Source organism: Cydia strobilella, chromosome Z, assembly GCF_947568885.1.
Source record: "Cydia strobilella chromosome Z, ilCydStro3.1, whole genome shotgun sequence".
Lineage (NCBI taxonomy): Eukaryota > Metazoa > Arthropoda > Insecta > Lepidoptera > Tortricidae > Cydia > Cydia strobilella.
In genome coordinates this window covers 44,809,878-44,825,558 of record NC_086068.1, presented here as the reverse complement: position 1 = coordinate 44,825,558, position 15,681 = coordinate 44,809,878, and the positions used below count along the sequence as shown (strand labels likewise).

The following is a 15,681-nucleotide window of genomic DNA, read 5'->3' as shown; positions in this document are numbered from 1 at the left end:
TCCTGCTTCATGTAAATTATTTATATATATTAAAAAGAGCAAGGGACCTATAATAGAACCTTGCGGTACACCATAATTTATAGGCAGCGGGGAGCTTTCTTTCTGGCCTAGTTTAACTATTTGATGCCTATTTGTAAGGTAGGACTCAAAAATGTTGTACGCCTTGTCTTTTATTCCGATTTGTTTTAATTTATTTAAAAGCAGAGGGTGGCTGACTGTGTCAAATGCCTTTTTTAGGTCGACAAAAACCCCTAATGCGATATTTTTTGAGTCTATATTGTTCTTTAGTTTAGTAACAAGGTCTATAGTAGCAGAAGTTGTATTACTTTTTGGTCTGAAACCGTACTGTCTTTCAAACAAAAATTTAATGGAATTTAGGTAATTAAATAGTCTGTCATGAATAATTTTTTCGAAAATTTTAGAGATTGTAGGTAAAACGGAGATTGGGCGGTAGTTGCCAGGCTCCATTTTCGACCCAGACTTGTAAATTGGCGAAACTTTAGCGATCTTAAGGGAGTCTGGAAATTCACCATTACTGAAGCAGGTGTTTATACAGTCAGTTAGTTCGTTTACTATTGAATTTTTTATGCATTTTAGGGTTTTTGTATTAATACCGTCCACTCCAGCACTCACGTTTGAGTCTAGGCAAGAAATTATTTTTAGTACCTCTTCAACTGACGTTGGTTTTAGTTGTTGTAGCTCATTTGTACTGTTAGTATTTATATCTAATGGTACATTATTTATTTGTCTGAGTCGAGTTAGGATATCATTACATAAGTTAGAGCCAATAGTTGTAAAATATTCATTAAAGCACTCGCATATTTGTTGTGGGTCTGTAAATATTTTATCTTGATACTGGAGTTTAGGGGGAATGTACTTTGATGTAATTTTGTTTTTAGACAACGCGTTTATGAGACTCCACATTCTACTTGGATCATTTGGTAACTTCATTATACCTATTCTTTCAATTAATGACCTGAATTATAGTGTAAGTTAGAGACCTAAACGTTATTTACCTTTAAAATAAATAAACACCAAAATATAAATTGTTTGTTTTTATTTTCAATATGTATAATATACAACCAAATAAAAAAATTACACAGGTATGTAACATTCTTTAAGTACAATAATTTACATTAACAAGTGGCATATTTATTATCTTCAAGCTCCTTCAGTTTCTGATTGGCGTCAATTCTGTTTGCTCTCTGTCTATGTCTTCTAAGTTTACTAAAACAAAATCATATCAAAATGTAAATAGTCCACATATTTGATATTTAATAAGTCCTGTAATCGTGAGAGGAATATAGTTACAGTGATACGCTACCAGTGACTGCTCAGTGGTTCCAGGTACCTGAAATGTAACACCTTTTTTGTATACCTATAATCACAATAAATATATTATGATTATGAACATCGTTTTTACTGCATAATAATAACAATTTTAAAATGTTTCAATAAAGTAAACGCGAGCGGCAATTTGACTTGACGTTCGAAGAGCGCGCTCAGCGGAAAAATAGTTATTTGTTATACAAGGGTGCAAAGTTGTATTTTACCCGCGAGTGTGGAATTGAAACACGAGCAAGCGAAAGGATTCTATACTTGAACCACGAGCGAAGCGAGTGGTTCTAAAAGAGAATCCTGAGCGTAGCGAGTGTTTTAACACACGAGAAGTAAAATACATTTGCACCCGTGTATAACACAAAACTTTTCCCCTCACTATAGCGAGGAAAGTGCAACATCCACAGGCGTTAGATCATCTTCATCAACTGGAATCACTCATTTTTTTACGATATTATAACAAAAAACTCTCGAAATTCTGTACTTTTACGTGAGAAGTTTTAAAGCAAAATTTTTGTTGTCAATGTTGACATTTCTGACGTATGAAATGTCTCCATAGGCTACGGTGGCCAAACGCGAGAAAAAAACTGTCTTAAAATTGAATTTAGCGCGGACCTGCTCCTCATGGGCCTCATGAGTTACGAGGAGGTGTCGTTGCCCAACCCGCCGGGGGCGCCGGGCCCGCGGCGGCCGCGGCCGGGGCGCGTACGAGTATGAAGGTATCGCGGGCCGCGGCAGCTCGCGTATCTTAATTAGCTGTATACTTTTGGTTTGTTTACCTAAGTATTTGATTCTACTAGTTCAAACTATAATTTTCTTGTCTCGTAGAAAAAGTATTGTATACAATAGTGATATAATCAAGCTTTTCAATCTCGTACCTTAACTTAAGCAACTCAGCAGCTTCGTTGCTTAAACACGGTACTCGACTGAAAAGCTCTCTATTATATCACGATTGTATAAAATACTATTTTGGTTACATACTATAATGTACATCACATTGCTGCTTTTCTTAGCGCAATACTGCATGAATACTGTTCTTTGAGTGTTGCCCTACTTTAGTTTGCTTTACATTGCATTGCTACTGACAAGATTTGCTTGACCAACTATAATTGATCTGTTTTCCCCTAATTATTGCACACAACTGTACTTAATAGATAGAGTAGTTCGAGGCCGAGCCAGGGCTAATAGAATCGAGAGTAAAAAGGTTTCACTATTGCCTAACATGTAAAGTAAAAATAGTCCGTTTGGAATCAAACGACAGCAGTTAATAAAAACCGGCCAATAGCATGTCGGACCATATTATATTTACGTGTAGCTTTTCGTTGACGGAAAACATCGTGAGGAAACCGGACTAATCCCAATAAGGCATAGTTTCCCCTGTTTCCCCTCTGTGTTGGAAGGTCAGATGGCAGTCGCTTTCGTAAAAACTAGCACTTACGCCAATTTCTGGGATTAGTTGCCAAGTGGACCCCAGGCTCCCATTAGCCGTGGCGAAACGCCGGGACAAACGCGAGGAAGACGAGTTTGTATGGAGGATTGGAGAATGTGTAAAATTTTAAGGGAGAGACTTGAAACTTATTTATCAAAGAGAAAGAAAACTATCAGGTCACTTACTTTGACCAACGCAGACCGAGGTGTCTGCGCCGGTCAGCCAACAATGCGTGTGGCTCTAGATGAAGCTCCTCGTTTTAGAGTGAAATATATCGAGCAATTTTCGGCATAAAAAACATGTTTTATTTAATTTATTTCTGAATTGTTATTAAAAAATAATAAAACTCGTTAAAATAACTAGGTACAGCGTTTTTAGTTATCCTGGCAAAAAGGATATTTTTTTCATTGTGTGCATAATACTTCTCTAGGAGTCGTAGAATGCATTGGTTCCCATACATTTGACGACTCTTCTCTTTCCGCACAGACACAGACTGTAAGTGATAACGCTATAATGACAATGACAGACTCTATCAGACAACTCCTGTCTCAGGGCATAGAGATATAATTAAGGTTACGTTACAGCTTAGGTACAGTGCTCACTCAATACATGAAAAAAAAACTATTTACAATAAATTTCATGCGAGCAATTTTAAGTAAATTTTCGTTTTACTTTAATTTTATGTGGGCTGTTGAAAAGGTGATGAGAACCATTGTTACTCGTAAACATCCATCTCCTAAGTAATACTTACTGGCCGGAGTTTACCACCATATTCACCATACGCTAGGCATCTGAGACCGCGGCGCGGCGGTCATCAATAATCAGATAATCACCCAACACCAAACGATGCTACAACACGGCTACAATTGACGTCTGTAACTTTATGTTTATAGGTACCCCGGCCCCGGCTACTCGTCCCGGCAGCTCGTTTCGAACGTATTTAGTACAAAATAACAGTACTACCTATTCTAGCCATAAATTCCGTTATAATTACACAATATAACAACTATAAATCCTTTTCTCCCACACGGCATCTCAACTAAATACAACACATGCTACAAGATCTCAGCACAGCGAGCCTTGAGGTTGGACTCACAATGAACAGAGCGAAAACTCAGTTGATGACCAATGGAGCAAAACACAGGGTCACGGTAGATGGGCAGGATATACAGTATGTTGATGAGTACATTTACTTGGGCCAGATAACCTCCTTCGAAAACAGGCAAACCATAGAGGTCAATAGACGTATTGACAACGCCTGGAAGAGCTTCTGGTCCATGAAGGCGCTATTGAAGGGTGACCTTCCGCTGTGTCTCAAGCGCAAACTCATCGACATGTGTATCCTGCCTATCCTAACCTATGGTGCTGAAACATGGTCATTAACTGAGGCGTTAAAGTCCAAACTCAAGGTTTGCCAGCGAGCGATGGAGCGCAGTATACTAGGTGTTCGCAGAACTGATAGAATCAGAAACACGGAACTGCGCTCCAGAACTCGAGTTGTAGATGTAGGTGTCCAGACCGCTAAGCTTAAGTGGGACTGGGCTGGGCATGTCTGCCGCATGCACCCTGAAAGGTGGGCCAAAATGGTTACCGAGTGGGACCCACGGAACACCATAGATGGTGCTGGCCGGGGTGCAGGCAGGCCGAAAAGGAGATAGCGGGACGACTTGGGCGCATTTTATCCGGATTGGCGGGACACTACAAACGACAGGGTCGAGTGGAGGAAACGAGGGGAGGCCTTTGCCCAGCAGTGGGACACTAAATTAGGCTAGTAAAAAAAAAATTTTTTCATGAAAAATCTAAATGAAATTATTTTCAAAATTGCTTTCTTGGGGTTAGATAATTAGACATTTGTGGTATATTGTATAAAGAAAAATCGATAAGATATATCGTATCTGAAGGATACAACCTTGATATTTTGTGTCAAAAACTAAACAAACTATACCAACTGATGAAAAGGCGCAGTTAAAGGGTTAAAGAGGTATTTCCCGTTCGATATATGGATATTACGTATCATTTTATGATTAATATGTACCGTATCTGCAGTACTGCAGTTCCATAAGTCTTGTAAAAATAGGTATTGAAGAGAGATAGAACTGTCAGTTTGTAAAATTGAAAAATTTAAAAAAATTGTTAATGATATTATTTTCAAAATTGCTTTCTTGGGGTTGGATATGAGGATATCACGTATCATTTGTGGTATATTGGACAAAAAAAATCAGCCATATCGTATCTGGAGGAGCCCAAACTTGGTATGTTTCGAAAATTCTTTTTGTTTTAATTTTAAAAAAATGGCCGAAATGTAATGATGTGATATATTTTTAGAATCGCCTCAAAAAGCCCTTTCGTATATTACAACACACGATAGGTTCTGTAAAAAAATTTTTTTCCGTACAAAAAAATTATGTTTAACCACCGGCCCCGGGAAATTTTTTTAGGAACTGCGGGTCAAAAATTTTGTTTTGACTTCTAGTATGCGTGTGCCAAACGGCTAACCTGTACATTGATTTGCGGTATTTCTTTGAAATTGGGGTCGAGCGGCTTCCGCTACGTGCTTTTTAATGAAGCAGCGAAGTACCTCAAAAATACGCACGGGTTTTTCACCATGCACCTCCGTCGAGAATTTCGACCCCATAGCTTTAAAAAAATTCTGTAACTAACAATTTTTTATGTATCGCGTAGAGCAGGCCTTGTTCTCTAAGATACATAAAAAAATATCCAGTGGATCAAACATTGACTTCCCGAGAGTCAGTAAGTTGCCTCAGTAACCTTGGTAAATTAAACGTAGGAGTTACGTCTTTTAGGTATGAGCTTTAACAAAATGTCAAATTTTTATCATGGAATACGGTGTTGCAAATAGGTTAAACTTTAGCGTCTATTACGGTATTTTGTTACACTCGTGCATGTGTATTCACTAAAATGGATATTTTTTTCGCAAAAATTGGGCTTAGTGACCCTTTTATCTGGGCCTGCTCACAAAACCATAAAATACACGAGACGACAGTCTCGCAGCACTTTGTTAACTACATACATCTGCCGCTTCCTTAGATCTGTATTCGGACAAGGAATGCTTTGAAAATTGTGATAAATTTGGTCACCTCAATATTTTTTCTAGAACAAGAATGTCATATTTCCGCAAAAAATGGTGCGTACATTAGGCCCTCTTCGTTTGCTCCTTAAAAGGCATGTTTAAAGGTGAGGGCTGGCAACCTGGCATAATTATTAGGCATTTTTTATTCGTTATTAGTCCCTTTATTAGGATACAACTATAAAATAGCTTTTTTTTTTAAATTAGACTACAATTACCACCCAGAATATTGTAGTATAAGGATTGTTATAACTAAGTATCACCTACTCATAAACGTGAAAAAGTCGATAGTTACAAACGTTTAGTTGGGAGTTACATACGAGTAGGTACTTACAGGCACAACCGGAAAACAATTGTTTAATTATTAACTTCAGGCGTATGAAAAATAGTCGCAAAGGCGATTTTAACATTTCGAGAATTTTCGCTTGGCAGGCAGCATATGGAACGTGATTTACAGTCGTCATCAAATATACCGGAGCGGCAGAGGTGTTCAAAAATATCTGAACACGCACTCTAACGCCTTGACAAATAGTAGGCGTGTTCAGATATTTGTGAACGGCCGCTCCGATATATCTGATGGCGACCGTATGTACATAAACAAATAGAGATCAAGCAAAGTAAAAAAGAAACTAGTACAATAGTGTAGTATGATAACTTATTTAAATATAACTATTTCTAATCATGCGTCATGCTAGTTATAAGTGCATAAAAAACCAGTGCAAAATAATTTGGTAAAGCCGGCAAAAGATAAATCAGGGGAAATCAAAAACTACGGTCAATAAATACGAATAATTCATAATTAAGTACTTTAGAATAGTTGGTACTTACCTTACCTAGTTGAAGTTGTCGCTTATTTTATTATATTAAACGTTGACACTAAGAATAACGTCCACCAAGTCCACGTCGAACAGTAAGATGAGAACACGTTACTGACACTACCAATAATTGTATTGGTAAGTAATTTTAACTGTCGGGCTGTCTCTTCATCTTAGTTGGTCTTAGTTTTAAAGGTGAGCGTGGCCGTTATTAAACTACCTATTTTGATTCACTTCTCCAGCAAGTGTTTTTTTGCATTCATATTTCAAATAACTTAATAGGTATAATTATAAGTAAAGTTATCTATTTCAACTACGCTATCTACCTATGTAATATTAGAGTTTAGTATATATTAGAGTTAGTACTTACAGCCATCGAATCGCCTCCGTAGACTTCGGTAAAAACATAAACAACAGAATCAAAAACACATTAAAACAACGCATTGCAAAACAAAATAGCGCACTTATGCCATGAAACGCGAAGATGTATTACACGTATATTAAAATATTTGGCGGGAATACGTCGTAAAGTAGTGATAGGACCGTGACGACGGCAGTCGTGGCCGAGTGTGCCCTAGCTGCGTCCGCGACAGAATGCAATGGGTCGCGAGACCGCGGGAGCACGGGAGCGCAGCCGTCCAGCGGCCAGCCGCGCGCCGCCGCCCGCTGTCGCCCGCGACTCGCGCCGCGCGGCCACTGATCGCCGCCCGCCGGATCACCCGCTGTCGCGCTCTACGCCACGCCGCGCCGCTTGTTCGCCGCCGACCGGCGACGCGAAGACTAATGCACCATACTCTAATAACTGAATCATATGTTGCACCGTAGGTATGCGCATTGAAGTGATTTATTATTTATAACTAATTAGCGATTGCAGTTGCATCGCATGACTTACGCGAGAAACGGCGGAAGGCATTCTAAGCAGTAGAATGATGTCAGTTTTGGATATAATTATGATAAGATATTTTTGAGCACCTCGGCCGCTCCGATATATCTGATGGCGACTGTACCTAAACTTTAACCATTTTATAAAACAGTCTCAAATTCAGAATTAATTTTTATTTAAGTGTATATCAATCACATTAGGTAATCACATACCTACTGCTCGACTTTATGTTATGGCAAATTTCTGTTATCATAATTATATCCAAAACTGACATCCAGGCAAGTCCTGCGGACTCTCCTACCTAAATATAAAAAAATAACGTAAAATGGTCCTATTTTTCTCCAAAGTAAGGAAATTATGAATAGTTTTAAAATATTTCTATTAAATATATAATTGATATTATGATGTACTTAATTCATATCTAACTTATTTTATCGGTAAATCAACATTATGACTTATTGTTTTATAAACACGGTGTTTCACGACCCACTGAAAACATAAAAACAGTTTGTTCAAAATCGATAGGAGAATCGATCGCGCTATGTTTTAATGGGGGTAATTTTTTATATTTTTTATTATTTTTATATGCCCATTCTACAGGTTTGTAATGCAACAATATCAATACCTAGCATTTGACACGTTATTTGTCAATGAGCAACACCCTTAACTGGCCATCGGTAAACCTTATCTCGTTGCAATAAGGTATGCAAATGGTCTGTTAATAGTGTTTACGATGGTAATTAGCAATTGTTTGATGTCACTAAAACGACAAAGCATCTTGTGTAGACCTGTCGAATAGAATTGTTAAGAAAACTAAACAACAAATATTTTTTTAAATACATATTTATCGGATTAAAGAATAAAGACTCAAAATGAGTTCAAAATAAATAAAAATTGTTTGGGTGTCTCCGGTTTTCAGTGGCTCAAGTAACTCGTTGTATATCTCAAGCAATGAATACACAACGAGTTAATGAATTCAGCACCCCCGATTTATACGAAAACGTTACCAAACCCGGCCTAGCAGCTTCTCTGTTGTAGATAATCAAGATAAAAATGAGAGCCCTAAATAAACCTTCAAGAGCGGATATTTCAAAAACTATACAAGATATCGAAAATCTTGACTTAAGTTGACTTAATAAACCTTATAACAAATTAAATCACTTTTCATTTTGTATAAGTGGCCATGTCGTTCAGACGCATAGTTTCCGAGATATAAACGTAAAACCGAAAAATGGAACCTTCAAACCCCCCCCAGCACCAGGGTTACGGCCGGGGACTTTTGATATGTTCACCTCCTAACTAGTCCAAACAAAGCTACGAAGTCAAAAATTGTGTTCCTAGCATTTCCCTCTATACCACCTTATTGCTTGGCCTATATAGGACTATACCCATTGCTTGGGGTATCTTTGCTCCAACCATTAGTTTACTTAGGCGCGCCGATGTTACCCAATTGTGTGAGCCAAAAAAGAGAGATTAGTTTATGATCAACGTAGCAATTGAAAAATAAATGTATACTCGTATTCATTTGCATTTATATAGGTGATTGTATAAATAATAACACATAAATAATATAATATTTGAATATATTAGACGTTGACATTTTACAGAATTAGAGCTTAATTATCCACAGGGGAGCAACTAAAACCATTTTAAGTTTTTTAAGATTAAAAAAAATCATGCATTTGCCGTAGTGCGAACTCTAGGAAACAGCAATATAAAACTGGCGTGTGCGCCTCTTACTATCTTAAGGATACGTAACTTAAATACCTTAGACAAGGAACCACCTGTAAATTTAAAAATAAATAATAAACCTATATACTTCTTATCGTGTGAAGGGATCATAACTAAATAATATTTGCCAATATCATGCCACCTCTAACCCCCGGGGGGTAGCTCTTATGAGGTCTTCTGTAGTGCACGTAGTTGTACATAGGGAATACTGCGTCATATGTTGCGTTGTTTGTAGGTCGCCACATTCGCATAGCCCACTCCCGATCTTAATCTATTTAGAGACTTCCAAGGTGACCCATCTTTCTCTTGCGCCAGGGGGTAAGTGTTCTTTAGGTGTTATGTTTAGAGAGTCTTCATTGACCTGCGATTTCTCCATGCTACAAGACGGGCCTCTTGTGGCGTTTAGTACTCGAGGGCTGGATTGGTGATAAAACTCCTGTGACTTTATCCTGCCGGTTATAGGAGTATGCAAATGTAGTGGGTGTCGGGAATCACGCAGTTGTTTTGCGCGTTCTACAGCTGTTGCCACGTCTCTACGTATGTGAGGAGGAGCGATTCCGCAAATTTGGTAGAGATGATCGCTTTTGGTAGGTTTAAGACACCCAGTGATCAGTCGACATGTTTCGTTGAGAGCAGTGCAGTCTACCTGACCTGTGTGTGCAGAGTTCTTCCACACCAGGCATGCGTACTCTGCGGCCGAAAAACTAAGCGCAAGTGCGATAGTGCGGAGTGTATGTGGGGTTGCACCCCATGTGCATGGTTACAGTGATCCGACGAATGATGGTTTTTCTGGCCGCCACTTTTTGTTTTGTGTTAAGGCAATGTGATTTGTAGGTTAGGGATCTGTCCAGCGTTATGCCCGGGTATTTGGGGGCGAAGGTGTGATCCAGCCGACAGCCCTCCCATATAAGGTTTAGTTGTCTAGTTGCCTGACTATTTTTGAGGTGGAAAGCGCATACCTGTTTTAGCTGGGTTAGGTCAGAGTTGATTCTCCTGGCAGTACGCTGAAAGGGACACCAGGCCTTCCGAAAGCCTTTAATTCGAGTCGGGGCGGGGCGGTGCGTGGCCGTTCTGTATGATAATACTATTATTACTTATATTCTGTGACTATGCGTTATCTGTCTGTAACAATATATATAATACTTTTTCCCCTCACTAGCTCGGAAAGTTGTCTTTTATCCTTCAATACAAGCGGGGAAAAACGCGTTTTATCCACTAGTGGGGAAAGTAATTTGACCTTGGATGGAGCGTGTTTAAGTACCTTGACAGATAACAAAACGTAAATCGTTTATGATAATGATTCGTTCGATATTAATTATCATTAAATAAATGGTTTGAGAATCTAATGAAAAATACCAAATTTAGCTTTATTTAATGATTTTAAGTCATAAACCTTAAAATTCCATAAGAAACGTTTGTTTTTTATAATGATGTTAAATATAATTCTGAACGCACAAGTTGAGTCGATGCAATTTCAAAACGCATCGTTGACATTTCATACGTCAGAAATGTCAACATTGTCGACCAATTTTTTTTTTTTTAAACTTTTCTCACCGGAGGACTTCCGGTTCGAGCGCCATCTTGATAGTTAGCATCGTGATTAACTACTTTGTTTTTTGCTTATTAATATTGTTTAAAGTGTAATATCGATAGCTTATTATACAGTAAACTAATGTGGTAGTGTGCAGTGAATGGAGAATTAATTTTGAAGCGCGTTTAACCACCATCTTGGAGTCAACGGCCGGTAGTCCACGTGCTTCTTGTAAAGTCTAGCTATCGATTTACAAGAGCTAACAAATCACCGTACACTGTCTTGTACAACCGTACAATTTTTGTCGTTTGTAAACCTCTCAATACCTTGATACTGGCGAAATAGTCCCACTGGGCTGAAGCCATAATTTTAAAAGAAGAAGAAGAAGAAGAAGAAGTTTTCTCACCGACTCGCGTAAAAATACACAACTTCCAGAGTTTTCTGTTATAATATCGTAAAGAAATGAGTGATTCCAGTGATGAAGATGATCTAACGCCTGTGGATGTTGCATTTTCCTCGCTATAGTGAGGTGAAAAGTTTTGTGTTATACACGGGCGCAAATGTACTTTACTTCTCGTGTGTTGAAACACTCGCTACGCTCAGGATTCTATTTTAGAACCTATAGAATCCTTTCGCTTGTTTGTGTTTCAATTCTACACTCGCGGGTAAAATACAACTTTGCACCCTTGTATAACAAATAACTATTTCGTTTGATACGCGATATAATCCGTTTACATTACACTTTTATTTAATAGGTAGGTAACTGTCGCAGTAACCGAAGACAGCATTTATAATTTTTTATTTTATTTATCATCTTTAGGTTTCTTAAAATTAGTGATGGGTCGTTACCAGTAACTTACTCAAAAGTGGGAATATTCCCGGTAATGCTACCAGTAACATTACCCAGATCGGTAACATTGAGTAACTTTGAAAAAAATATTAGAATTGTATATGCTTTTTTCGTGTTAAATACTTAAGAAAATAATAATGCTATTATTTACAGTCATAAAACAGTCAAGGAATCTCTAAAAGAGTAAATTCCCAATGTTACCGGTAACATTCCCAATATTACCAGGTATTTTTCCAAAGTTACTGGGAACATTACTATCTGGAAATAATGATTAAAAGTGAAGACTGGAAATAAAGTAAAAGAAAATGTGTATAAATCAGTTTAATTATTAGAATAAACCAATCAACATCTAAATATATAAAAGAAGAAACTGACTGACTGACTGCCTGACTGACATATCAACACACAACCCAAACCGCTGGTTCTAGATATCCCAAATTTGGCACGTAGGTTTCTTATAAGGTCTAGGCGTGCACTAAGAAATGATTTTTTCAAAATTCACCCCCCAAGGGGGTTAAATGGGGGTTCAAAGTTTGTATGGGGAAACAAGATTAGTTAGACTATTATATTCGAAACTTCACAGGAGTATTCCTAACGATAAATGAATAAACACGTGTTACAGGTTTTTTTGCAAACTCCCCCCTAATAGGGGGAAATGTGGTGACAAAGTCTGAAAATCAACATGGGTATTGTTTCTATGGTTTATCGGGTTGCTAATTAGGAAAACAAGAACGATTTTAAAATCCAACGTGACGGACGTGAAAAACCATCTCCCCTGTTGGGGTGCAATGGGGTTGAAATGTCTAAATATCAATATGGGTGTCGTTTTTATGTTTTTTTGGGACGTTAATTACGAAAATCGCATCGATTTTGAAATTGAATAATGTGCTCATGAAAATTCTTGAAAGTACTCGTATTTGTGCCAAATTGCAATTCAAACGGTCCAGTAGTTTCGGAGCAAATCGGTTGTAACAGACGGACCGACAGACAGCCACACGTGATCCTATAAGGGTTCTAATTTTGCTTTTGAGGTATGGAGACCCGCGTTATCCTAATAGATTTTTAAATTTGTATTTGGTGCCATCTCGATCGGTCGTCGGTGTCGTCAATCGGTACCTAGGCGAGTGCGGGCAGCGCGGCGGGACGGACGGAGCGGAAGGAGTAAGTCATCGGGAAACTTCCTGCATCCGTAATGACTCATTACGGATGCAGGAAGTTTACGTTACAAGAAGGTGGTTGTCTGTTTGCTTCTTATAAGTTTAGGTTTCCATTCTAAGTAAAATGCAAAACATCGTAAGTACATATATGTATATATGTATTCTACCTACGAACCATATACCATATAAACCATCTTTTGTAAGTAGTTATAAAACCATATTTTCTCCTTCCCCTGCCTCCCCCGCACCCTGTACATTAGACAAAAAGCCGCGGGCAAAAGCTAGTTTCGTATAATGTTTCAAGTGACAAACGTCATTTTTGAGTTGTTGGAATTTCGATTTTATATTAATTAATCAAATTTGAAATTTTTTTTTTTTTTTTTCTAAAATAATCTCATTTATTCAGGGACCATAATTTTATATCCGCAACGCAGGCTTCGTCAGGTGAACACAAACTCACTATCCGCAACAGGCTTCGTCAACTTACTTACTCTAAAATTATGTACATTAAAAAACCCTACAAACAAAACACCCCCTCTAACTCGCCGCCAGCAGGCAGTGTGCCCAACAGGCTGGCTGCATTTCCCCGTTGAATAGCGATGCTAATTCTCTGGGCAAAATACTGGCCAGCCCTTTGGTCGCCCGTGGCATCCACCAAACGCGACGCCAAACCCTTATATAAGCGCCGGGCGCTGGGTCCCCACGGCCCTAACGTTTCGACCCCAAAAGGCTCAAATATGTAGCCACTGCCGAGCGTGCTGTACTTGCGCCGTTTGTTATCCTCGGCCGTTGAGGCCGCATGCCCAGCCCCAGTGCTGGTGCCCGGTAAGTGGGACGTGGCAAAAGTGTCTACGCACGTAGCGTCCCAAACCAGAGGCCGCCCCATACTCCAGGGCACCAGCGTCATGCCGTCGGGCCTCTTGCCGTCATCCCTCGCCAAACCAACAGGCTCCAGTATAGCCGGCACCTTTACGCTGACAAGAGCCCTTCGGATGACATCGTTTAAACTGGCATGACGAGGAATCCGACCAGCACTCCTGCTACAGGAGAGGCCATGATGACCCAGGCTGTCTACCATTGAACCACATTGACAGCGATGCGGGACATTAGTCACTGCCCCTACCCGCAAACTGGCAGCCAGACGAAAAGTGACATTATCTAGGAGCGTACCTATCAACGGAGAAGGTAGGGCTAGTAACCACTGGCCAGACTCCCATTCCGCAGCAGCAAGAAGACGAGCACGCTCTGCCAAGCTAGTTGACGTATCAAAAAGATTATTCCGTACTAGCTGACAGAGCGGCTCGTCCCACTGCCTCTGCGAGCAAAGGTTGGCAGGTAGGTCGACGTTCGGGCAAGACACTGACCACACATTCTTAGCCTCGGCGCAGTACGCCGGCTCTAGATCCCCAAATGAAGAAACTAAAATACCCCCTATCAATCCCTGCGCGCTATGCACCGAAGCCAAAAAAGCAGGCAACGCCACACTGGAAATATTACGGATTCCCAAGCCACCGAACCTAATAGGCAGAGTAGCCTGGCTCCAGCACCTTGAATCAAAAGAAATGTTAAGAATTGACGCCAGGGAATCCTTTACCAACTCGTCTAGCTTCGAAAGAAGATTAGGGAATTTCCAGAAGTGACTACAACGAAGAACGTATGTAAACTTAGGTACAAAAAGGCAATGTCGAATGATGGTGTAAGCCGTGTGAACGTTAATCTCCAATAGGCGGTCCGAAACTGACTTGAAATTCTGAATTTTGTCCTCAACATAATTATCAAAAGATTGATCCAAAACGGGAGACCCAAGGAGGTTAAGCGTGCTCTCATCCACAATTTTTATTCCAGGAGCAACCTCTCTAAACTTGTCGACTATACTTTCCTTTTCCAGGTTAGTGCTGGAAATGAAAAGTTCACACTTCGAGAAATTCAGAGAAAGGCCAATGGAACCAAAATCTGACGTCAACCTCTGTAAGTCACCCAAAACAGTATCCACGTCACCCCCAAGAGTGCCGTCATCCAAGTACCAAACATTCAATTTAGATTTGAGTTCTTTTATAATGGGATGGATGGCAAGACTAAAAATTGCTGGACCCAAGGGATCACCCTGTTGGCAGCCAACAGACGAGGCTAAAAGATTTGACTTAAATAACAGTTTAGATGGAGAGCTGTAACATTGCCAAACAAAATTGTACGATTCCGGAATTTTCTCCCGGACCTGTGTCAGGAGGGTACCTCTGTCAACGGAGTTAAAAGCATTCGCAACATCCACCTTTAACAGCACTTCCCCACCCAAACGCCCCAAATACGTTCGAACTGCGTGGACAGCGGCCTCACAGCCACTTTTCGATCCGAAACCCACCTGAATGGGACTGAATTCCTTACCCAGCCTCTCCAAGTTATAGCGACAGGCAATTTTTGCAGCTAGGCGACGAAAAGTGGTCCCAACAGCAATGGGCCGTATACCACCGTCCTTTTTTAGAAGAGCGCATAGATTGGCACCATACAAGATGTCCGTGATACTGGTTGGCACCCCACCCGCAAGCATTTTATTTACGAGGGCCGTCAAGTTCTTCAAAAGATCGTCACGAGTACCATTACAATCACTACTCAAAAGGTCCTTGAGGTGCTGCGGGGTAAGACCGTCCAAACCCCCCGCAGAGCCATTTGGGAAGGACATGACAGCCCCTAAAACGTCTTGTGCCGTTACTTGAAGCGCCTCATCACTGGCTTGCGGGGGGTCCGGGAGAGAAAAGTCAGCCGCCGGAGGAGGATGTTTCTCTCTCAGTGCCGCAAGGGTCTCAGGACTAACTGAAGCCACGACATCATTGGAAAACAACAAGCGAGCTGCTCCCTTAATGT

The 15,681-nt window shown here is 39.9% G+C and overlaps 1 protein-coding gene across 1 annotated transcript in view; it reads right to left on the bottom strand.

The window, feature by feature from the left end:
- The window catches only part of LOC134754872 (uncharacterized), a 117,677-nt gene extending 110,307 nt beyond the window's left edge, over window positions 1-7,370 (bottom strand). The window contains exon 1 of the mRNA XM_063691322.1: window positions 7,041-7,370. Within this exon, the coding sequence (XP_063547392.1) occupies window positions 7,041-7,114 (74 nt within the window). The 5' untranslated portion in view covers window positions 7,115-7,370. The remainder of the gene's footprint in view (window positions 1-7,040) is intronic.
- Between the last annotated feature and the right edge of the window lie 8,311 nt (window positions 7,371-15,681).